This window comes from Nycticebus coucang, chromosome 14, assembly GCF_027406575.1.
Source record: "Nycticebus coucang isolate mNycCou1 chromosome 14, mNycCou1.pri, whole genome shotgun sequence".
Classification (NCBI taxonomy): domain Eukaryota; kingdom Metazoa; phylum Chordata; class Mammalia; order Primates; family Lorisidae; genus Nycticebus; species Nycticebus coucang.
Window position 1 is genome coordinate 13,929,153 of NC_069793.1, and position 25,127 is coordinate 13,954,279.

At 39.8% G+C, this 25,127-nt stretch overlaps 2 protein-coding genes across 4 annotated transcripts in view; one reads left to right on the top strand and one right to left on the bottom strand.

Annotated features, from left to right (window-relative positions):
• Positions 1-25,127, bottom strand: part of LOC128564610 (glycine N-acyltransferase-like protein 1) — a 198,623-nt gene that overhangs the window by 146,801 nt on the left and 26,695 nt on the right. The gene's annotated exons all lie outside the window — the stretch shown is intronic.
• On the top strand, positions 6,217-23,406 carry LOC128564613 (glycine N-acyltransferase-like). Of its 3 annotated transcripts, XM_053560099.1 has the most exons (7): positions 6,217-6,570; positions 10,687-10,918; positions 11,482-11,577; positions 14,714-14,821; positions 16,119-16,245; positions 17,569-17,740; positions 18,172-23,406. In XM_053560099.1, exons 3-7 carry the CDS (start codon positions 11,500-11,502, stop codon positions 18,572-18,574), a joined length of 888 nt encoding a protein of 295 aa, XP_053416074.1. In that variant the 5' UTR covers positions 6,217-6,570; positions 10,687-10,918; positions 11,482-11,499; the 3' UTR covers positions 18,575-23,406. The 3 variants fall into 3 exon arrangements, with proteins under 3 accessions (XP_053416074.1, XP_053416073.1, XP_053416072.1); XM_053560098.1 differs by lacking the exon at positions 10,687-10,918 and having other exon boundaries at positions 6,217-6,595; XM_053560097.1 differs by lacking the exon at positions 10,687-10,918 and having other exon boundaries at positions 6,218-6,570; positions 18,172-23,405.

The window sequence follows — 25,127 nt, forward strand, 5'->3', positions numbered from 1 at the left end:
TTGTGGGGAGACAAAACAAGACAGCAGACTCCAAATTTTATTTCTTATTATAACGGCATTGCAAGAGGGGAGAGGAGAAGAGCTCATTCAGGGGCCAGATTTGTGAGTTATCACAACCCATTAGCTGCACACATCAGAACGTCAGGCCCTCATGCAGAGGGTGTCAAAAAATATACACATTTTAAGAAAGGAAGAAACTGCATTAAATTCGTAATACTCAAGTCTTGTTTAACTTCTGTGATTACCAAAGGTGCTGTATATGACTTGTATTCATCTTTTATTATTGGTACATAGTGATTATTATAATTTTAATAGTTTTTTCCTTTCTTAAAATGTGTATGCATTTTTTGGCTCCCTCTGTGTGTGACTACTAGCTAAGACCCCAACACCAGGACTTCCTTATGGTCCGTGAGGGAGGCAAGACACCATGTCACTAATATAAGAGACCTCATGACATACAGATAGAGGAAAAGTCACTTCATGATACCAGGTATGAAGATACGATTTCATGACATTAATAAAACTAAGAGACTGCCTCCTACTTCCCTAGCAGTAAGGAGAAGATGGATTCGTATTCATAGATTACTTAACTTTAAAAAGGCTATTAAAATAATGTTGATAAGGCCAGGCGCGGTGGCTCACACCTGTAATCCTAGTACTTGGGAGGCTGAGGTGGTTGGATTGCCTGAGCTCACAGGTTCAAGACCAGCCTGAGCCAGAGCAAGACCCCAGTCTCTAAAAATAGCTGGTGGGCGCCTGTAGTCCCACCTACTCGGGAGGCTAAGGCAAGAGAATCGCTTGAGCCCAAGAGTTGGAGGTTGCTGTGAACTATGATGTCATGGCACTCTACCAAGGGTGACAAAGTCAGACTCTGTCTCAAAAACAAACAAAAATGTTGATAATGTTCATTTGAAAAGAAGTCACAGTTTTTTCTTGTTCAATTTTACTGAATCTTTTTTTTTCTCTAATTATGAATATATAGCACAATCTCACCATAATGAATTTCATTTTCTCTATGCTATTCTCTCTGTAGATGTACGGTCAACATCCATTTATTCTTCCGTATTACTGTCAGGCTATAAATACGGCTTTGTGGGGATGCTCTTGTCCACTCTTATGCAAGAAACACTAGAGGGGTAAAGACATAGGGAGGAAAGAAGAGAAGTGTCCTTCTTCTGTATGTTATAGGTTAGTAGATTTTCCAGTGCAAACCACAACCACTGGGGTTAGCTACTTCCCCATGCATTCTCCAAAGATTCATTAAACTTCTTTACTTAATCTGCTTGTGGATTCTGTTACTCCATTTACAAGGTATACATCTGATTGCATTTTAGACTCCTCAGATACATAAATGTCTATCTGTATATTTGTCATCATCATCATCTCTAAGCTTTTCTATCTGTAGACCTTGAGCTTGATGGGATCATAAGTTGTATACATTTAAATCAAAAGGCCTTGACAACTAAAGAAATCTTGTATTCTTCCTTAGGTTTGTACAGTTTGAATATGGACTGCATATTTGTTAACATATTGATTCAACCTTAAATTTTCCGAATTTAATCATGGTATTATAGTTATTTAAAAGAATGTCCTATATTTAGAAGATACAGAATAAAACACTTAAGGGAAAAAGGTAGTAATTTGTATTTCTTCTAGAGGATTTAGCAAAAATATAAAAATAATTATACATGTGATTATATAGAAAACAAATGTGTCCAAATGTAAGTAATTGAAAAATCTCAGTGGAGAGTGAACAAGCTCTCATTGTATAATTCTTGCAACTTTTCTGGAGGCCTGCAATCTTTTTCTAATGCGTATTTCTAGTAAGACAGTCATGATTTAATAAAGAAAAAATATTTTAAAAATACTTAAGTTACCATATATGTTGTTTCCAAGAGAACAAGGGTCTCCTGAGTAATGAATTATGAATAAAAGCACCTAAAATGAAAAAAAAAGAAAGACATCTGTAATCAATAAAGAGTAAATGCAACCTACTATTCTAGCGGTGTCATTCATTCTTCCCTCCAGTCATATTTGTCCTTATTTAAGTCTATATACGAAGATCTAAGAACCTTGTCAGATAAACAGCAGGAAAACTGAACATATTGCTATCCAGAATAGGGTTCTATATACATTTTAGGACTTTCCTTTTTCTATTTCTGTAAAAAAAAAAAAAAAAAAAGTGCCATTGGGAGTTTGATTTGAATTATATTGAATATGTAGATCACTGTGGGTAGTGTTTCAAATCATTTTCTAAACTAGGTAATTTATAAAAGACAGAGTTTATTTGGCTTATGGTTCTGGAGGCTAAAAAGGCCAAGAGTGTGATGCTGGTTAGCAGGCCAGGGCCATCTTGTGGTAGAAGAGTAACAAGCTCTTTTCAAAAATCAGTTCTTGGGAGAACTCATCACTGCAAGGTCTGCACCCAGCCATTCACTAGGGGTCTGCCTCCACATCCCAGAACCTCCTCTCAGGAGCTGCCTCCAACATTAGGGATTAAGTTTCAGCAGGAGATTGGGAAGGGACAAACAAACTATATGTGAACCAGAGCATTTTATCCCTACTCAACCCCAAATCTCATGTTCTTCTAACATTCCATCCCAATAGTCCTCAAAAGTCCTGACTTCTTTCAGCACCAACTCTAAAGTCCAAAGTGCAAGGTCTCATCTAAAATTCAAGGCCAGTGAAAGCAAACAAAAAAATTATTTGTCTTCAGGTGTGATCTTGTACAGGCATTAGGTGAACAGGTGGAGAACACTCTATGCTGTAATGTCTGCTACAGAGATAAGGCTGAGGTTGTTTGCCATGAAGATGAGAAACAGGGATGCTGAGAAAGCTCCACTCGAAGACATATAGGACTGGCCTCACCAGGACAAGAGAGAATGAGCCCTGCTTTCACACCAGCAGCCTGGAAAGCATCAAGGAATAAGTTTCTAATATTACACTGCGGTCATTTCCTTCCACAAGTCTTCTAGACAGTATAGATTAGACACGTATTCTAGACTTTCACAATTTGCAATTCTTTCCAGCACAGGAGGGAAGTAATTTTGAAAATGTTAAGGTAAGTGAGCTTGGTGTACATTTCTCTTGCCTTTTAACCTCCACCTGGATTACTGGCTAATACAATACGAATATTTTTCTTACACTTTAAAATCAGCTCTTGATAAGAAACAGATTATTTGTTTCAATTCTTTTTTGTATTGTTATTTGCATTTATTTTATGTTGCATCTATTCCAGTGCCATACGTTTTTGTTTCTTCGGTTTCTTCTGGGATATCCTTTTCTTCTGTGCTGCCTGTTCTTCTGGTTTGGGAACAATTTGTTCCTTTTCCATAAGGATCATCTTGATAGGCAGGGGGAGCTCATGTATTTGTTCCAATTCTTTTTATCTATTATAAAGGCATATGCTAGTATTTGACTATATGTTTATTTTTTTATTTTTAGAGACAAGGTCTGACTATGTTGGCCTGGCTAGTCTGAAACTCCTGGGTTCGTGTGATGCTCCTGTCTCAGTCCCCTGAGTAGCTGGGGCTCCAGGTATGCGTCACCATGCCCAGCTTGTCTGGTTATATTTTCATAGTTTTCCCAAAGTAGTCAATCCTCTCTAAAAAAGCAAGCTTCATCCAACACTGTGATGTAAGTATGTATGGACAGGTAGATAGGACAAACTATTCTGAAAGGTCCAAATCGAGTTTGTGAGATTTGGGAAATTAAGAGAAGGAATAAGACTCTTTTCTCTTTTTCACAGGAGAGGCGTACATACATTTCTGCAGTAGAACACCATGAGAATTCTGAAAGAAATTTTGTCTCCTTTGTCTTACAAGTATGAGCTTTATGGAAAGGGACTAGACCTAGAACCTTAGAGAAAAATATTATTCTACTAAATATTTTATGCACATATTTTTAAATGCAAGAGGCACTGTACTACATCACTATTTACTTAATACAACATTTCAAAGTGCTCACCGTGTGCCAGGAACTTGTCTAAGCAATTATAACTATATGTATCTAAGGAAAAAAAGGCCATCTCAGTTCTGCTAGTATTTAGGACTTATAAAGCTGGAAAATCATTGCTACCACCCTAATGATAAGACAAGGCTGGACAAACTATAAGATCATACATGTTCTGAAATTATTTAGGGATCTGAGGAGGGAGGGCAATTGGATAGGCAGAATTCCAATTAAGCACAGGCCTTTCTTAGGTAAGAAAGGACCCATGACTGTCTCAGCTGTGGCAGACAAAGGAAGAGCCTCTAATTATCATTCACATCCCTATGAAGGAAGTGCTATTATTCATTGCCCTTTATTGACACATAAATGGAGGCAAGGGGAGGTGAATAATTTGCTCAAGGTCGCACAATATGTCAACTCCCTATGCTGTGCTCCCCCTGTCATCACAGCCAGCCCTTCAGCCAGAACCCCAGAGAAAAACACTTAGAAGGCTAAGACTCATGAAGGTGCTTCTGAACCTTGCCCCTTGTATCTGACCCTGAAGTATGAGAGAAGGCTTATGCCTGTCATCACATATAACACTGCAAAAATACTGACCTCAGAGTAAAAGAAGTTCAAGAAACATCTCTGATTACCTCATACAACACAGACTTTTTACAACTGGGGCAGCAACTGGGTTTAAGAGACTAGTCAAACTTGTGGGACCACACCTATGGTGCATCTGACAAGGGTACATATGAAACTTACTAAATGTAGAAGATAAATGTCTTAACACAATAACTAAGAAAATGCCAGCAAGGCTATGTTAACCAGTATGATGAAAATATGTCAAATGGTCTATAAAACCAGTGTATAGTGCCCCATGATTACATTAATGTACACAGCTATGATTTAATAATAAATAAATTTAAAAAAGAGACTAGTCAAACATGCATGCCTTTCAAACATGGTCTTTTGGGGTGGCACCTGTAGCTCAACGGAGTAGGGCTCCGGCCCCATATGCCAGGGGTGGTGGGTTCAAACCCAGCCCCCGGCCAAAAACTGCAAAAGTAAAAAAAAAAAAAAGAGAAACCTGATCTTTTGCCCGGCTGAGGGAGTGTGAGGGCTGAAGGAGGCAGACGAGGAGGGGTCAGCCTTCTACGATTGAGGTGCAAGGAGGACTCTGCTTCCTTGGTGCAGTCAGCATTTGGGAGATATGAATTCCATTGGGGTTAGGGGCTCCACTCCCTTAATAGTTACAGAACAATCCCAGTGAAACTTGGCCTTGGAGAAGAAGCAATAAATGATTAAAATGACTTCAACCCAAGGAGAAAAGGTTGCCAACTGATGCTCTAAAAGGAGAGGCAGGATTCCTAGAGAGGACAGAGGAAATAAATGCAAACTTGCACTGTGCTCGTTCAGTGACAAAGGAACACACAGCTGTTTGTCCCTGTACCTCCACGTGAGCTTCTGCAGTCCCTGCACCTCTGGCTATTGCGTCTCTTCTCCCCTCCACAGTGAAGCTTTTGACTAACTTAGGAATAAGATGCCGAAGACAAGAGCCTGGAGAATTCACATTCCCGGTTGTGAGTTGTTTTACACAGAGGAGCTGGGACTCCAAATATATTCACAATGAACTCCTGTTTCTTTTCTGAGAATGATAGATGAAGTGCAATGTGGAGAAGTGGTAACTTTAGAGTGAATCAACTCTGGACTTAATGCCTGCTAATTCAGCCATGCTGAGCCTCAGTTTCCCTCTCTAAAAGTAATATGAAGAAGTTCCCATATTGAGTCATTCAGTGCAGGGGTGTTTCCCTGAAGCCTCAAAATTAGCAGGGGAGAGGCAGAGCTTATCCTATAAAACCAGGGTCCTTACAGCTTCCATCTCTCCATGCAAGGCAGTTGCTCTTGTGCAAATGCAGAAGAAAAGAGATTGAATTCTGCCAGTTGGATCTTATCCATGCTCTCTTTCTTCATTTCAAAATCTTAAGGAGGTTTAAAGGTTTTAGGCTACATGGATCATGTTTTGTAATATTTGAGTCCCAGATGTTAAAGGTATGCCTGTCACCCACATAGTTTTTGTATTAACCAAATACGTTGGTTTATTCCCCTCTCCTCTCATCCCTCCCCCTAGTTAATTTCCACCGAGTGTTACTGCCCTCTGTGCAGATGTGTGCACTCACCGTCTTGCTTTTACAGAATGTACTTCAGAATGGGAGGGCCAGGAAGAGGGCATTGCCTGCACCACCTGTTTTTCCACTATCTGGTCTGTTGGTTTCACACAGCTTGGGGTTGCACAAAATGTCAGGACCTGTGGGGGCAAAGAGCAGAGTGGTGTTTGGAAAGAGAAACTCAGGGAGCACACTGCCCGCCTCCTAACTTGGCAAAGCAAACATGGGACCATGAGGGGAAAGGCTGCATTTCATTGGCGCTCACAATGACTGCTTTTGCCATTGCCACTGGCCATTTGCCAGTGGCCAATTATTGCCACTTTCAGCTCAGCAATATCTCAAGAAGACTCCCTCTACATGACCTTGCAGTACTGACTGCATCAGGAGAAAATTTCATCTCCCGGAGGCTGCTGTCCATCAGTTGTTCCTAGGGACATCAGCAGAGACTGGTGTGAAGTGAACTCATCAGGTGAGGACAAACCTCAAAGTAGCAGGTAAATGGGTTGAAACATCTACTACAAAAATGAGAACTCTACGTGATAAAACTGTACTGTGATATAGGATTCATGGTAAATGAGTAGATTTCTGCTGCTCTTGCTGTACAAAATTGGGTAACTATGTCATATGATGGAGTTATTAATTTGTTTCACTGTGGCAACTTTTTTACTATCTATATCTACCTCATATCTTGTTTTTACCTTCAATAGACACAAGAAAATTTATTTTTAAATAATTAATCATTCCTTTGTGAATACCCCTCCACTTAGGAGAGTAGAATCAAAATTCCCTTATTGCGTTACCCTCAGAATCAACAGGCAATTGTGCCCAAGGAAAAGGAGAAACTTCAACTCACATCTGGCATTTGATCTGCAAAGGGCTGTGTGTCAAAGACCACGAAAAATTCATAGAGGTTTCTGCTCTGAACTGATAAATGTATGAGGAGAGGGTCAGGTGCTTTCTGGGAACAAGTGGGAGATGCTGGGAAAATGACGGTATTTAATCTTCTGGTCACATCAAAAGAAAGCATTGTTTGCCTTGACCTACTTGTAATAATTTTATTTAAATTAAACACAAATTTTTACTTTAAAGATTTCAACTGTGGTGCTCACTCTGACAGTACATATGCTAAAATAGGGAAGTTCCAGATAAGATTCGCATGGCCCTTGTGCAAGAATTCTGTATGATTAAAAAGAAAAAAATAATCAAAAATTTCAACTAAAATTTCATTACCTTAGTCTTTTTATTAAAATTTGCCTGTGTTCTCTTTTAGATTTGTACTTTATAAGTTGCATATGAAATGTTTTATATCCTATACTTTCTTGCTTTATTTGAATAATCTCCCCCATATCTAAATGTTTAATACCTAGTAGAACCTCTGTAAATTGACCGCATAAGGGACTGTAACAAATTGGTCAACATGTGGAGATGGTCAACCTGAGGAACTAGACCTCCTATAATGATATATACATGTGGTGCATGTCCAGGCCATGAAAATTAATTCAACTTAAGGAGGTGGTCAGCTACGGAGGTGTCAAACTATGGAGAATCTACAGTATTATGCTTTCATGTGTTATGTCAATGCCTTAGAGTTGTATCACCACAGTACATCATATTTTACGTTACCTTCTCCTATTGCTAGACCTTGGGATTTTGTTCAGTGTTTGCTTATGTTTAAGTGACTTGAAAAATTCTGTTTAGACTTGTTTTTCCCTGTTCAATTGTTTTCTTTGGATTGATTTCCACTTCTGTAATGACTGACTTCAAAGACTCTGAAGTTCATGGACAAGGCCACTGCCCATTGCCCAATGCCTTTAGATAGAGGAATTATGGCAGATTTTCTGAAAAATTTCCATCTACTTAATGTTCAGTCTATGTATTAGGTGGTGTGATTGCTTGTTTGTGCATAAATACATCCTTAGAGACGGTTCTAAACTGTACCCTTCAGGAAATATAGTGACATTATACCCCATAGATTTGACATCATTCTCTACAAGGCATCATACACACATGTAGCTCTCTTGTGAGTTGCCTGTGGATAAAAGATAAGATTAGCCTTCATTAATGTTGTACTTTTGCCATTACAAGACAAGATGTGAGTGTCCTGGATTGGAGTTTTCTTCAAGACATAAGTTAATAGGCGGCGCCCATAGCTCAGTGAGTAGGGTGCCGGCCACATACAGTCAGGCTGGCGGGTACGAACCCAGCCTGGGTCCGCGAAATAACAATGACAACTGCAACAACAACAACAAAAGAAATAGCTGGGCATTGTGGCAGGAGCCTGTGGTCCCAGCTAATTGGGAGGCTGGGGTAAGAGAATTACTTAAGCCTAAGATTTAGAGGTTACTGGTAGCTGTGACACTATGGCACTCTACCCAGGGCGACACAGTGAGACTCTCTCAAAAGGCAATGAAATAAAATTTTTAAAAATGAAAGATATAACTGAATAAAAAATAGCTGAAAATCATTCTCATATCCTATATCTATGATGCACTCGACACATATACGTTGATTGAATGAATGTATTAATATCTCTGTACATTTCTAAGGTGGAACTCTAGACAAACAAGTTAATACAACCATTTCATGCATTCAATCATTCATTGCCCATTTATTGAGGGACTTCAATGTCCCAAATACCATGAAAAGAATTAAAGATAGGAGAATATATAAAACGAGTTTGTTTCCTCAGAGGAATGTAAAATCTGTTAAAAGAAAATTCTAATTCAATGTTAAACATCATATTTAATACCATAAATATACACAATATTTATATGTTGATTAAAAAAGTACAGAAAACCCCCAGGGTGGCAAGTTCTGCAATGGAGATATGCAGAAACACTTATGCATATTCCCCAGGACGAGGAATAATTTATTCAGCCTGAAGCAAGAGACATCAGAAGGGGTCACTGGAAAGGAGAAATCCTTAAGCTGCACTTTGACGGATGAGTAATAACTGAATTTAGAGGGAAAAGCAGAAGTGAGAAATTTCAATCGGGGAATAAAATGCAGAGAGGACAAGGGTGCTAAAGCAGACACTGTGTTGAAAAAATGTTCCCTGGTCTTAGGTGTTGGACAGTAACAAGAGAAAAAGCTAGGAAGGTAGACCGAGTCAGTGGCATAAAAAGATTCCATTTGCTTTCCTAAATTAATCTTAAGCTCAGCAGCTGTGGTCAAGGCACCCTCCAGCCTTCATGCTCAGGCCAGGACTTTCTACTTCTCACACCACACAAGAGATACAGGGAAAGTTAACCACCTGTTGTTTTCTTCAAATGATCAAGAAAGAGCTGGGACGAGGATAGGAACACACATCTGGAAAATCAGGAACGTCCGCCAGTTCCCATACTGCCCAACATGTTAAAGCAGCAGGGTCCCCAAATGTAGTTTAATCTTTAAAAAAAAGACATTTTTTTCATAGGAGCAACCCAAAACTAGCTTCATTGCTGCAAGTTTGAATCTTTCTTGACCGTCCTAAAGAATCAGTGGTCCTGAGGGGTTAGGCTGAAAAGGAGACACTGGGAGATCTGGGAAGTCAAAACAAACAAGGAACCAGACAGTAGAGAGTGATGGCTCAGAGCCAAACAATTAAGTGTGTGGCTAAGCTGACAAGGATCCCATGGACACACCTGGATTCCCACCAAGTTGGTTTTCTTGTCTTTTGCACTGGGACAGATTGCACACCTGGGGGAAATGCAGCACCTCTTGGTGTGGCAGGAGGACCGTGATTGAAGTAATTTGGGGAAGGATTCAAGGAGGCAGGTTTTGCTCTGGCTTGGACACTGTCAGAAAGGTGGATAATTCTATCTTTATCCTTGAAGCCAGTGGCAGGGAGCTGAGGCAAGGAAGGCACAGGCACTGGGGAGAGGGACACCTGGCCACTTTTGTGGATAAGGCTGCTCTTTTGTTCGTTTCTGTGCTCAAACGCGATTATGGAGAGGTGTTTTGTTTCTGTCTCTTCCCATTATGTCCACAGCGTGACCTTGCCTGATGGGGCCTTCTGTGTAAGTGCTATGGTTTAAGGGCTGCTCTTATTTTTCATTCTCAAATTCGTAGAAGACACAACATGATACACAAAACTATTTTAGATAAAGAATCTGGGGAGCCAAAATCAGCAGAAGGGTGGATCAGCCCAGACAGCAACTCCTTTCTTCTAACTTCCACTGTCCGAACTGTGTAACTACATGAGCCATGAAGAAGTCAACCTGACCATCTAGAAATAAAAATCTGCACCATTCATTGAAAAGACTATTATCCTATTCCCACTGAATTATCTATAAATCTTTGTAAAAAAAATTATTATAGCTATTTCATATCCTGGTCAGCTAGTTTTAACATGTCTAGGTCTATTATTATTTTTTAAAGTCAGAAGACTGTTTTTGCAAGAATTATTACAAGGTTATGGGGGGAAAGGATTGATAGAAGGAATGTAGTTTGCACGCATCTGCTCTAGATCGATTGTTAGCAAATCTTTTACTTCTGGTTCTGGATCATGTTTTCTGGCTTTCTCAACCACCTTACTTTCTGGTTTTTATTGGATACTGGACAATGTGAATTACACAGTGATGACTGATAGATTTTTTTTTTTTAGTGTTGTATTTTGCTCTGATGCACAGTTTATTGGAATCATTGGACCATTTCAAGGCTTGCTTTTAACCAACGTTAGGGTGGATCTAGAAAAGCCCCGGCTTGATTTAACCACCTGGATAAACCTGAACATTTTACCAGATGAGAGCTGGTAAAATGAGATCTTCCAACTGCAGCCTGTGGAAACACAAACGATTTTGTCTTATGTGCTCCTTTCCAGTGATTCTTTCCCTGGGGTAAGGCTTAAGGTCATTTCTTTTGATGCGTGTGCAGATCAGTAATTAGCCAAAGACAGTAAGGATGCTCTTCTGCTAAGATCTCTAGGGGGAAAAAATCTCTCTTCTCTCTCTCTCTCCCCCCACCCCTTTCTGGCTCCACAATGCCTGCTCCACATTCCCAACTCTTATGTACTGTATTCAGTGACAGCTCCTGGGCTCTGCTTGAGTTTCCTCTCCCTAAGCTGTGACCTGGAAGCTGCCTTTAAACAATGAGCTAATGAAACACTAGGCCTCACAATTTTGCTTTGCTCAGGGATCATAGTTCTGCATGACCAAATATCCAACATATGAAAATTATCATTATTTCAAGAGGGAAGACAAACCCAAGTTGGTCAACCAATATGGGTCAACCCATATTATCTCTGTGTACTTTTCCAATCTCCTTTATCCTTAGAGTTAGAGAGGACTTCGGGGAAGAGAAACTGAAGACAAAGCTGGCCATTCACACAGACCTCGCCACTCTTGTTTCTGAGTCCCCTCTCGCTCTTCTCACTGCTCATGCTGGTTGCTTATCTCTCTAGGCGAAGGGACCCTCCACGATGTCACTGTTGCAAGGGGCCAAGGTGCTGCAGACACTGGAGGAAGCCTTGAGGAAGAGCCTCCCTGCGTCCATAAAGGTGACTGTGGAAGTCTGAGAGGAGTAGAGAAGCAAAACTTGCTGGGAAAGACACACACAGACCAGCATTTATGCAGCACCTGTGTTCAGCCAGGCGCCATGCCAGGATTCTAACACTTAATTTGCATCACCTCACTACAAGATCTCTGGTATCGTGTCTGTATCTTTGATGACAAAATGGAGCCTCAGTGAAGTTACCTGCTCACTGTCTTACAGAGAGGGAGTTGCAGTGGTACAATAGGAGCCTGGGCGTGCCTGAGTCCAAACACTGCTGTTTTTGCTGTACTAACTCAAAAATTATTTCATTGGTTTTTTCCAAGGCACATTTCCTAAAACACATGACATTTGCTCAAAGTTCTCCTCCAAAGTTGCCTGTGGTTACATATGAATGTTTAATTTGTTTGTCCAAAAGGAACCTTTGCCTCGTGAGGCATTTAATCTCCATGAGTCTCCTTTGAAGTTCGGAATAGGACCATGTTTATTGCCTTAAATTTCTCAATACTATAAACTTACTGCAAGCACATATCAGGCTATTTGGGAGCTGGCTCTCAGATTCTCCCTCAACCTACTGCAATTCATTAGAAATCTCAGAATTAGACGAAACATCCACATATAAATACCTACCTCCAAAACTATGTAAGGGCAACTCTAATGAAAGGTTCAGATATTTGCCTCTGTTTTTCTTTAGCAACCAACATGATATTGTCCATTCTAGGGTAAACTAATTACAAACTTGTGTAAATGTGTGTGTGTGTGTGTGTGTGTCTATTTAGAAATCAATCATTTGTAGATTTGTATTGTTTTATAAGACGTTCTTTAGAAATGGACTCATTGAAGAGAAATACGTTCAACTTCCTCATTCCCTGGCAGATTTTGTTGTTCCCTTCTTTCATTATAAAGGAGAAAATATTAGCACATTTGTATTTTTAGATTATATGGTTTTATTTTCTTTTGATAGAAAAAAATTAATGAGTCAACTGGCTCTGTTCTTCACTAACAAAACAAAGCGGTATCAAGTCAACTAATCTAATACTAAGGTCACCCATCTCAGTAGAACCTACTAACATTAATATTACTTAACATTATCTACCTTCACGTGATGACCCTTAAGATACAGACAATCTTTTAGGAAGACACTAGATTTTTTTCTTGGAGGTTCATAAAAATATCTCAGGACACTTCCCTGAGATTTTTTTTTTTTTTTTTTTGTAGAGACAGAGTCTCACTTTATGGCCCTTGGTAGAGTGCCGTGGCATCACACAGCTCACAGCAACCTCCAGCTCCTGGGCTTAAGCGATTCTTTTGCCTCAGCCTCCCGAGTAGCTGGGACTACAGGTGCCCACCACAACGCCTGGCTATTTTTTTGTTGCAGTTTGGCCAGGGCTGGGTTTGAACCCGCCACCCTCGGCATATGGGGCCGGCGCCCTACTCACTGAGCCACAGGTGCCGCCCCCCCGAGATGTTTTTATGATGAGTTTTTTATTTTAAAAATTCTCCAGGCTGAAAGGGTTTTTTCAACATTATGAGACATGGAATTTTGTGAGCTAAGTTTCTCCTAGTGTGAAGTGGATCCCAGACATTTTGAAAATGTTCTTGGTGTTCCCCAATGATTTCCTCATGAGGCACATCTGTGGTAAGATGGGAAGGTTGTCCTGGCTCCTCAACTTTCATGAAGAAAAGAGCATTCCTCTTCTTTGATTACACACAAAAGATATACATTTTCCCCTAAAAGGAAGCTATGATATTTGTGTGCTGGGTGCTTCTAATGGAAGAACTCACTATTACTTACGCAATGAAGGCCCAGTGGGGAAAATGTCCATCCATTCTCCTAAGTATTCAATATATTTTATTATACTTCTCCTTTCCACTTGATTCAACTGATATTAGCTGCCTCCTTATGGTCTGGGATGCTTCCCATTATCAGGGGAAAAAATTGTTAATTAGGTCATGTCAATGAGAAGGAATAACATTTCCATTACTTTCAGATTTTGTAGTGGATAATATTGTGGTGTAAATGCATACAAATAAGTCCCAGACACAAATGAGTTAAATGGCAACCACTATATTTTGCTCCAACTGTACTGAATTTCTTTATCCAACCTCCACTCATAGCTGAAATGGAATAAATTTCAGAAAAACTCAGTCAACTTACAGAGATTTTATTTTCCTTCTTTTTTGTCCTGTTAAATCTCAATAGTTCATATGGGATGGGGGACAGCAGGAGGGAAAGATACTAGTATAGTTCTTGGTCATTGCTCAAAATAGAAAATAGTAAAGTGCAGGAGGGAAAGGTACTGGTACAGTCCTTGGTCATTGCTTAAAATGGAAAATAGTAAAGTGCACGTCATATTTTTTGTCTTTTCGTATTGGCATATTTTCATGACATTATCTGGTGAAGCTTCATGTTCACAACTGTCGTGAGCTCCCCCATTACTGCATTTTCCAACCCCCAAACTATAAAGACACTTGCTTTCATAGGTTGTCATTTATTCTCCCACTTCCCTGTCTCTGTCATGGCTTCTCCATAGATTGTCCAATATGGCAAGGTGGGGATTCAAGACGGGGCACAGAATGGGAGACCCCAACACCTTCTCTTGAACAGTAGGCACAGTAGGCCTGACCTGGCTGCTGGTACTTCATTTCCCCTCTCTCTCCAGTGGGTCATGTGGAAATATTAAGGAGTTTTAAAGATAAATTAACAATAACTAAAAATTGACTTTTATATTTGCACACATAGAAAAATGTACACAATATATCCAGTGGAGAAAAATGGCAAATATTGGTAATTTTATTTTAATAAAATCATATACTTCTCTGTGTATGAATAGAACAAAGTCTGGGAAAAGATAATATTAAATCCTGCAATAAAGAATAGTGTTCTTAAAATGATTAGTTTTATTTGTTTAAATTTTACTGTTTGCATGTATGATTTATATTTGATTGGAAGAAATTATTCTTCCCCTTTGAAGTAAGAAAAAAAGTAGGTCAGAAGATTATTTGACTTATATTCTCTATTTCACACCTTTCCAAATTAGAATGTCACCATTTTATAGAAATAATCCTTGCCCTGATCAAACAGAGCTCTTTGTCCCCCTTTTCTCATAAACTGACTGTCTCCCTTTCTCGGAATCCTGCAGGTTTATGGGACTGTCTTCCACATAAGACAGGGAAACCCATTCAAGCTAAAGGCCCTGGTGGACAAGTGGCCTGATTTTAACACAGTGGTTGTTCGCCCTCAGGAGCAGGTAAGGTGCCAGGTGTGGAGCCAATAGTCTTTTAATGTTCATATTTCTGGGTTTGTTTGTTTGTTTTGTTTTGTTTTGTTTGAGATAGTCTCAAGCTGTCACCTTCAGTAGAGTGCCATGGCGTCAGAGCTCATAGCAACCTCAAACTCTTGGGCTCTAGCGATTCTCTTGCCTCAGCCTGCCAAGTAGCTGGGACTACAGGCGCCCGCCACAACACCCGGCTATTTTTTGGTTGTAGTTGTCATTGCTTTGTGCCATTTAGCCATTTGACAATGTGTACCTATGTCAGTACGACATGTTGTTCATTTTGATGGTAGATATATGTATCCTGTTATTCATCAGTTAAAAACAAAATAATACATAAACAATATAGAAAATGAAGAAGTTTATACTAATAATGAAAACTAAACTGAAATAAAATGTCTTTTAAATGTGATATGAAGAAACAAGAGGGGTCACTGTATCATTGCTGACTTGGGAGTACATTTTTGCGTAACATTTTATAACCACTTTTTTTTTTAATATTTTTTTATTGTTGGGAATTCATCGAGGGTACAATAAGCCAGGTTACACTGATTGCATTTGTTAGGTAAAGTCCCTCTTGCAATCAACCAAATTTCTATTTTTACAGTTTTTATAACCACTTTTTAAAGAATTTTAAATCTACACTAGCTGCGGTAATGTTTTCCTCTGCCTTCCTCCTTGAAATAATTGCATCTGCTTTTCATAATTTAAGGAGATATTTGGGAGTAAATGTCATATTTTTCTCTCGACTTGCCATATATTTAACCACAGTATTTTTTAAAGGAAGTATTTCTAAGTTGATTTTTATATCCATTGGTTTCATTGAGATTTTAATCCAGATCTCTCTGTATCAAAGTTGGTACTCTCATATTTGTAATTTATATGTTCTGCAAGTATTTGAAATGTGATTAAATTTTTTCTTACAACAAACCATTCACTTGCTCATTGCTGTTCTTCATGCTGTGTATGATGGTGGTGTTGAAGAATGCTTTCAAAATTATGTTGTCTTTGATTTGAGATTTTACCACAACATATGGATAGAGACTATTTTCATTCTAGAATTTTGAAGATGGCTTGATGTCTTCTATTGGCTTGATTGTCCACTATTTCATGTCATTATTAAGTGATTTGGAAATAACAGCAAAACAAAGAAAAATATTAATATTTTATTACTTAAAATTACCATGCTCTACTGGAATTCTATAAAATATAACAGAATTACAATCATAAAAGTAAGAAATGTGTTTGATTCCCTTTTTCCCAATGATAACAGGATATGATAGATGACCTTGATCACTATACCAATACTTACCAAATCTACTCCAAAGATCCCCAAGACTGCCAGGAATTCCTTGGTTCACCAGACATCATCAATTGGAAGCAGCATTTACAAATTCAAAGTAAGTAAGAGAAATGAGCTCTGTGCAGATGCACTTCTGTGTTCTAAGCAAGTCTTCATATGACTCACGCCTCCTTCTCCCAAGCCCCAGACCCTCAGTCTGCCAACATTTTGTTCACACAGCTGTAAATGTAACTGTAAATGTAGTAGTGTTTGCAAGAAATGGTCTTCATACAGAAGACCATAGTATGATAGTATGATTCTTTGGTACCAAGGATCTGCCATATTTTGAATCTATGCCTAGAACGCTTAGGGAGATTGGACGCTAGGGCCTCCCTCTCCTCTGGCCTTCTATTCCTGGACTCAGAGTGATAGCTCATGTCCCAGTGAACTAAGGGCAACTGCCATGGTTACCAGCATGTCCACTGGAGTCAGACTCCCTACAACAACATCTGCCTATCATTTGCTATATGATCCTAGTTAAGTGAGAGGCATCTGAGATCATGTGAGTTAAATATAAAATATGAGGATAATAATCATGTCTAAATCACAGCACCCTGGGAAGATTATTTTAGCTTAATATACCTGGATGTGTCACTTTTTTTTTTTTTTTGGCTATACAGCAAACCTCATAATTCTGTGAATTGAACATGTGTGATGGGTTGCAAAGCAGTCCTTCTGCTGGGCTCATCAGAGTTTGCTCTTAGAACTATAATGAATTCACATATAGATTCTGGCTGGTTGCACTATCACAGCCTCACTCAGATGTCAGAATAATGGTTCTGACCGTCAGTGGTGCCAAATGGTGACTGTGGTGACAGCAGGAGAGGAGCACATGTTTCCAGCAGGCTGAACTAGGGGAAGCCTCAAAGTGCATGCACTTTAAGCCTCTCCTCACATTAAATTTGTTCTTTCCTCAGGTGAAAGCAAGTTAAGTAGCCCAAGGTCAGATGCAGTGATGCCTGACGAACAGTTGTCAACAGCTATGGACAAATCGTGGGTCATTAATTCAACAATTCGTGACACTGAGAAAACAAGTCCATAGATATTGGCTACCAATTTTTAAAAACTCATCTGCTTTCATTATGAAACCTACATGTTTATACAGCCCAGGAAACTTATTTCCAGTGTCAGTATTGCCACTAAAGACATGACCATGACTGAATTCATCTCTGACCATGTTTTCATTAAAGTAAAACAAACAAACCAAAAACATTTTAATAAAAATCTTACTATGTGACCAGGTCACACAATGGCAGCACCAAGCCCAGAACCAAAGGTTTAGGACTCAAAATTATAGACACTTCCTATTGCACTCCAGTAGGGGGAGCTGCTCCTGTGAATGTGTCTGAACCATGACATCTCTCTCTGTGATCCCATCTAGGTTCACAGCCCAGCCTGAACGAAGTGATACAACATCTTGCAGCCACTAAATCTTTCAAAGTCAAACAAACACAACGCATTCTGTATATAGCACCTGAGACAGCCAAGAAACTGGTTCCCTCCCTGATGGATACACAGAATTTGCCACCCACTGATGGCAAGCCCAAGCCCATGTGAGTTGGATAAAAGTCACTCTACACCACTCACTCCTCCCACAACTGAAGTAGCCCCCAGCTTCTCTCTCTGCTGGCAGCCACGCCTTTCTATAGTCAGTGTTCTGAAAGTAATAGGGTCAACATTTTGCAATGTAACTGACGCCATGTTCTGTCAATGCTTGAAAGATTCCATCATTTCCCTTCTCATCTGGAATAAATCAGCTCTTTGGCTATCACTTGGACCTTTCCTGCCCTTTCTGCTCACTTCCCCCAGCAACACTAGCCTTCACCCCGTTCATCCATCATCACAACCTTGTCCTTAATCCAAGGCTTTGCATTTGCTGTTTGCACTGTCCACTCTCTCTCAAGACAATAGAGGGACAGTACAAGTAAGCAGTATATAAACCTTCGTACTTACAGATGTTGTTTTCTTTTTGGACTCCCCATAGCAAGCAAGAGATGTTTAAACTCTCATCCATGGATCTTACACATGCTGCCTTGGTGAATAAGTTGTGGTCTTTTGGAGGCAATGAGAGAAGCCAGAAATTCATTGAGCGCTGTATCCAGGCCTTCCCCAGCACTTGTCTGCTGGGACCCGAAGGGACACCTGTGTCCTGGAACCTAATGGACCAGACTGGAGAGATGCGAATGGCAGGCACTATACCAGAGTACCGGCTCCATGGCCTTGTCTCCTATGTGGTCTATTCCCAGGGGCAGACAATGGACAGACTCGGCTTTCCTGTCTATTCTCACGTAGACAATAACAACAAAGCTATGCAAAAAATGAGTCACAATCTGCATCATATCCCCATCCCTGGAGGCTGGAACCAGTGGAACTGTGTGTCTCTGTGAACACAGCCTGAAAATGCAACAGCATTGTGTGGATCTGGGCATATAACTGGAGGAGTGGACTTTAATTAATTAAAGTAAGAATTAATTGCTATCAATGGGAAAGAAGTGGGCACTATGTGAACTCTTTTGAAGCATTGTGATGGTCAACAGCATTGCAGAATCCCTGCACCATATGGTTCTCAGTGAGGAGCAAGGCCACACTTCCAGCATTTCTGTGACATCCCTTACTCAGCTACAGATTGCTCCCAATTTCTTCTCCTGGAATACCTAGTGCATAAGCTGGGGGATCCTTGCCAATTTGGAGTGGGACTTGGGAAGGAATGGGTAATATTTTCTGGGCACTATTCTTTATTCTTTTTTCTTGGTCTTTCTCTTACTTATAAACAGGTGGTCTTTCTTCATGAGGGCTTCAGAAAGTATCCTCTCCTATGATTGCTTACTTAATAGGTACATTAACTGTATCGTAGCAAAACATAGTTGAGATATACAGGTTAAACACATAGAGCAGAGAGCGTTATTAGGGCAAAGATCAACTCACACTGCCCTGTCCTCTTCCAGATCTCAGTCCAGAAAAAATAATACAACATGGCTTTTCTGGCTGAGCTTCCTAAAACTACCATAAATACCACACCCTGCCCAAACATTGCGATTTTAGTGTTTACTTCCACACAATTTTGAATGTGTTTGTTTAAGCCTAGTGGCTCATGATGAGAAGAACATGGGGTAAAAATAGGAAAGGGGGAAGGTGAGGCACACCCAAACCCAAAGAGAAGAGACAAGTTAAGGGCAGGGGTGGGTGGCATGAGTAACTGCTGTCCCACCTGACTTCAGCATATCACAAGTCTTAGTTTGTTCCTGCAGCCATAACTAAATACTTGCATTGGGTAATTGATAAAGAACAGAAATTTATTTCTTATGATTCTTGAGGCTGAAAGTTCAAGATCAAGGTGCCAGGAGGTTTGTGGTGTCTGCTGAGGGCTCAGTCCCAATACACTTTTTCGCTGTGTCCTCTGGAAGGGATACACGCAGTGTGCTCACGTGGCACAAGGCAAAAGTGCACAAAAGCTAAACCAGCCTCACTTGTTCCCTCTGGTCCTTGTACAAGGCATAAGTCCAGCCATGAAGGTGGAGTCCTTGTGGACTAAGTACCACCTACAGGGCCTAGCACTTAATACTGTTGCATTGTGGACCAAGTTTTGATATGAGTTGGGGGTGGTGACAAACATTCAAATCATGTTATTACTTCAGGATGTCTGGACTATATGAAGCTCAGATAATTATCTATAGAACGTCAGTTATTTGGTCGAAATAGCAGGAGAGAAATGTTTCCAGGTTGGAATAGGTTAGCTAGAACAGTTTCCTCTCCTAAAACTTTCCGAGAAAAAGAACTCATCTGGGTAGATACCTAGAAATGGTATTGCAGGATTAAACGGTAGGTCAACTTTTATTTCCTTGGAACTTCTCCATACTTCTTTCCAAAAGGCTCTATTAGTTTGCAGTCCCACCAGCAGCGTAGAAGTGCTCCTTTCTCTCCACATGCACACCAACATCTGAAGTTTTGGGATTTGTGATGTGGGCCAATCTTACTGAAGTTAGGTGATATCTCTAACTGGTTTTGATTTTACTAGGTATCTACCCAGATGAACAAAAATCATTTTACAGCAAAGACATTTGCACCAGAATGTTTATTGAAGCCCAATTCACAATAGCCAAGTCATGAAAGTAGCCTAAAAGCCCATCAACCCATGAATAGATAAACAAATTTTGGTATATGTATACCATGGATTATTATTCAGCCAGAAAAAGAGGGAGACGTTACATCTTTTGTGTTTACCCAGAAGGAGCTGGAATATATTTTTCTTAGTAAAGTATCTCAAGAATGGGGAAAAAAGTATCCAATGTACTCAATATTATTAGGAAAACAATATAAACACTTACACATTCATACTAATGATAAAACACAAAGATAATCCAGAAAGAAAGAGGAGAGATGAGGGAGAAGGGAGGGGAGGGGAGACGGTGAGTGAAAGGAGGGTATTTGGTGGGATCTCACCTCTTATACACAATGCAAGGGTACATTTCAAAACAACTAAGAGTGTGTTATGTCTTACCACAAAAATAAGTAAGTGAGGTGATGGTTGTGTTAATTAGTTTGATTTAAGCATTCTACATTGTATATCAAATCATCACATTGTACCCCATAATTGTATACAGTTATGATTTAATAAACATTAAGTAGAAAAAAAGAGAGAGAGAAAAAGAACTTACCACCAGCACCAGGCATCAAAACAAGCTCTGGAAGGAAAATAATACCTGTATTGTAAACCTGCTCCTTTCTGTTGCACCTGAACTCAGAATTAGGCTCCAGAATTGAGGAAGAAGCCTCCCTCTCTTTCAAAAACAATGCCTGAGGTTTTATTTCCAGGATTTATCAATCTCACCATCATGACACTGTGGACTGGATACTTCTTTGCAATAGCAGCTGACCTGTGCATTGAAGGATGTTACAACAACCCCTCGTCTCCTAGTTCACAGCAACCTCAAACTCTTGGGTTTAAGCAATTCTCTTGCTTCAACCTCCCAAGTAGCTGGGACTACAGGCACCTACCACAACGCCCGGCTATTTTGCGATGAGATCTTGCACTGGATCAAGCTGGTTTCAAACCTGTGAGCTGAGGCAATCCACCTGCCTTGTCCTCCCAGAGTGCTAGGATTTACAGGCATAAACCACTGCACGGGCCTCCAGTTCCACTTTTGACAACTAAAAATGTCTCCAGATACTGGAGACACAATTTCTCTCTTGAGAGCTACTGGGGTTTTTTTGGGTTTTTTTGCTGTTGTTGTTTGTTTTTTGTATTTTTATATTTTCTTCTATGAGAGCTACTGGTTTAGAGTAGTGGTTCTTAAACTCGAGCATATGTAAGAATCACTTGACACGCTTGTGAAACCAGAGATTATCAGGCCTCACACCTAGATTCTCTGATTCAAAGGATCTTTAATAGAGCCTCACAATTTATGTTTCTAACAAATTTTCAGATGATTTTGATATTTTCTGGTCAAGGAACTATGATTTGAGAACCACTAATTTAGAGAAATTATAGAATATGTCCAATTTCTTAAGACTACAGGTAAAAATCTAGAAACCGTATTCCAACATATCATTTTATCTTTGTAGTTAAAATGTAAACTTTTGCTCTAAGTGAGTCATCATATTATTTTACATAATATTCTTAAAGCTTTAATGAATTGACCATTTCAGTGGTGACAAAATATTTCATCAATCTGAAATTCACTTAATCTTTTCTTATTGGTGAATGTTGAGGTTTATTTTCTTTTATTTGTTCCTTCCTTCTTCTTTTCATTCCCTTTCATCCTTTCTTCCTTATTTGTCTACTTTCTTTTGTTGTTGTTTTTGAGACAGAATCTCGTTTTGTCACCCTTGGTAGAGTGCTGTGGCATCATAGCTCACAGCAATCTCAAACTGCTTGGGCTCAAGCGATCTTCTTGCCTCGGACTCCTCAGTAGCTGGGACTACAGGTGCCCCCCAGAATGCCTGGCTAGTTTTAGTGATGGGGTCTAGGTTTTGCTCAGACTGGTCTTGAACTCCTGAGCTCAGGCAATCCACCTGCCTCGGCATCCCAGAGCGCTAGGGTTACAGGCGGGAGCCACCAGGACTGACCTTACATTTTCTAAATGTATTTTTCTTGAGGAACATTCTCATGTCTGAAAGTGGCAAAAGTAATGAATGATCACATTCTCATATGACTTGATTTCAGTTTCCAGAGTGCCCTTTCTCCCTGCTGCAAGCACAAAAATAGATGTGCCCAGTTCTCTACAATATTAATTTATTGCTTCCCGTGTGTCAGGCACTGTTCTATGCACTGGAACATACCAGTGAATGAAAGAAATATTTCTGTGGGGTATACCATCCATGATCATTTAGAAAGTTAGTATCATAGTATAATCGTAAAGATTGTGTGGTACAATTGTGTGGTGGAAAATGCCAGGTCTGCCTCTTAAAAGTTCACATGTTGGGGATAAGGCATTAACTCCCCATGTTCCAGTGTTCTTCAGCTGTGAAATAGTATCCACCCTATAGAACTGCCGTGAAGATAAAGAACTTAAGGATTCAATAAACATTGGACATTATGTTTATAATTAAACACCAGGAAGGCACAATGATTGCTACTGTGAGTGAGGTAGGAAATGCTTAACAGGCTGGACCCAAGTAATATTGTTTCCAGAATATGGATTGAAAAATCAGGTCCAATATGGGATGGTACCAATACCTGGGATGCCAAACTCTGCATTCACCACTTCTTCATAAAACCTGCTGGTTGAAGAACACCAGAGATGTTTTATTAATAAAGGAAAGTATACCTTCAGCTACTGAGTGTGTGCAGTGCTGAATGCAAACAATTACCCCACATCAACATTCACCGGGTTGTTTGGAATCTGACTGGTCTTTTATTTAGAATGACATCTTTACTATCCTCCACGGCCCCACATGGGGGCATGTTGTACATCTGTACTGCTCAGCAGAAACACAGATCCCCTCCTTATCTGGAGCCTCCTTCGCATCACCCTGGGCCAGTCACCTCTACAACCTGGCTTCCACCAAAGTCCTTTGAGAAATAAACTGGGTACCTCTGCATATGGAAATTTCCTTTTACACGTTCTACTTCTTTTAACTGCCTTTGTCAAGAATAGAAAAGATCACGTTCGTTATATTTTAGCTAGTTATACTATCCAGCTAACTTCATACTCCCACAAATAACGTTGGCTGGGAAAAACAAACAGCAGATTTGGCATGAAAGATGTTGGCATTTGAAACACCTGCATTGTAGAAAGGAAGGGGGTTCTGTTAATCACCAGGTGGAGACTGGAGGTCCAGAAACTCCTTTTTTGAATTATCAAAATAACAGCCTGTCATTTCTATTTAAGTGCCAGATTAGGCCCTTCCAAGAATTATCTATTGTAAGTCAAAAAAGGAGAGTCCTTGGGACACTGAAATAGGAAGAGGTATCTTGTTCTTAGGTAAAGGAAATGACACCTGTAACCACAGCCTAAGACAGGTGGTGACTTCATAACATTCCTGACACCAAGAGGACGCTTTGGGAAACACACAGCAGGGCAGAAGAGGGCAGCACTTTGTACTCACAAGCCAGCTGATTTAAGAGGCTATTGGACCAGTACCATGCTGTCTTGAGCACTATGGCTTTGTAGTACAGACTAAAATCTGGTATGCTGATGCCCCCAGCTTTATTTTTATTACAGAGAACTGCCTTAGCTATACGGGGTTTTTTCCGGTTCCATACAAAACACAGAATCATTTTTTCCAAATCTTGAAAGTACGATGTTGGTATTTTGATAGGAATGGCATTGAATAGGTAGATTGCTTTGGGAAGTATAGACATTTTAACAATGTTGATTCTTCCCATCCATGAGCATGGTATGTTCTTCCATTTGTTAATATCCTCTGCTATTTCCTAACAGAGACATAGACACTTGGAATCGAATTGAAAACCAAGAAATGAAACTAACATTTTACAACCACCCAATCTTTGATAAACCAAACAAGAACATACTTTGGGGGAAAGACTCCCTATTCAATAAATGGTGTTGGGAGAACTGGATGTCTACATGTAAAAGACTGAAACTGGACCCACACCTTTCCCCACTCACAAAAATTGATTCAAGATGGATAAAGGACTTAAATTTAAGGCATGAAACAATAAAAATCCTGCAAGAAAGCATAGGAAAAATACTGGAAGATATTGGCCTGGGGAAATACTTCATGAAGAAGACTGCCATGGCAATTGCAACAACAACAAAAATAAACAAATGGGACTTCATTAAACTGAAAAGTTTCTGTACAGCTAAGGAGACAATAACCAAAGCAAAGAGACAACCTACACAATGGGAAAGGATATTTGCATATTTTCAATCAGATAAAAGCCTGATAACTAGGATCTATAGAGAACTCAAATTAATCCACATGAAAAAAGTCAACAATCCCATATATCAATGGGCAAGAGACATGAATAGAACTTTCTCTAAAGATGACAGACGAATGGCTAACACATGAAAAAATGTTCCTCATCTCTATATATTAGAGAAATGCAAATCAAAACAACCCTGAGATATCATCTAACCCCAGTGAGAATGGCCCACATCACAAAATCTCAAAACTGCAGATGCCGGCGTGGATGTGGAGAGAAGGGAACACTTTTACACTGCTGGTGGGACTGCAAACTAGTACAACCTTTCTGGAAGGAAGTATGGAGAAATCTCAAAGCACTCAAGCTAGACCTCCCATTCGATCCTGCAATCCCATTACTGGGCATCTACCCAGAAGGAAAAAAATCCTTTTATCAGAAGGACACTTGTACTAGACTATTTATTGCAGCTCAATTTACAATCGCCAAAATGTGGAAACAGCCTAAATGCCCACCAACCCAGGAATGGATTAACAAGCTGTGGTATATGTATACCATGGAATACTATTCAGCCATTTAAAAAAATGGAGACTTTACATCCTTCGTATTAACCT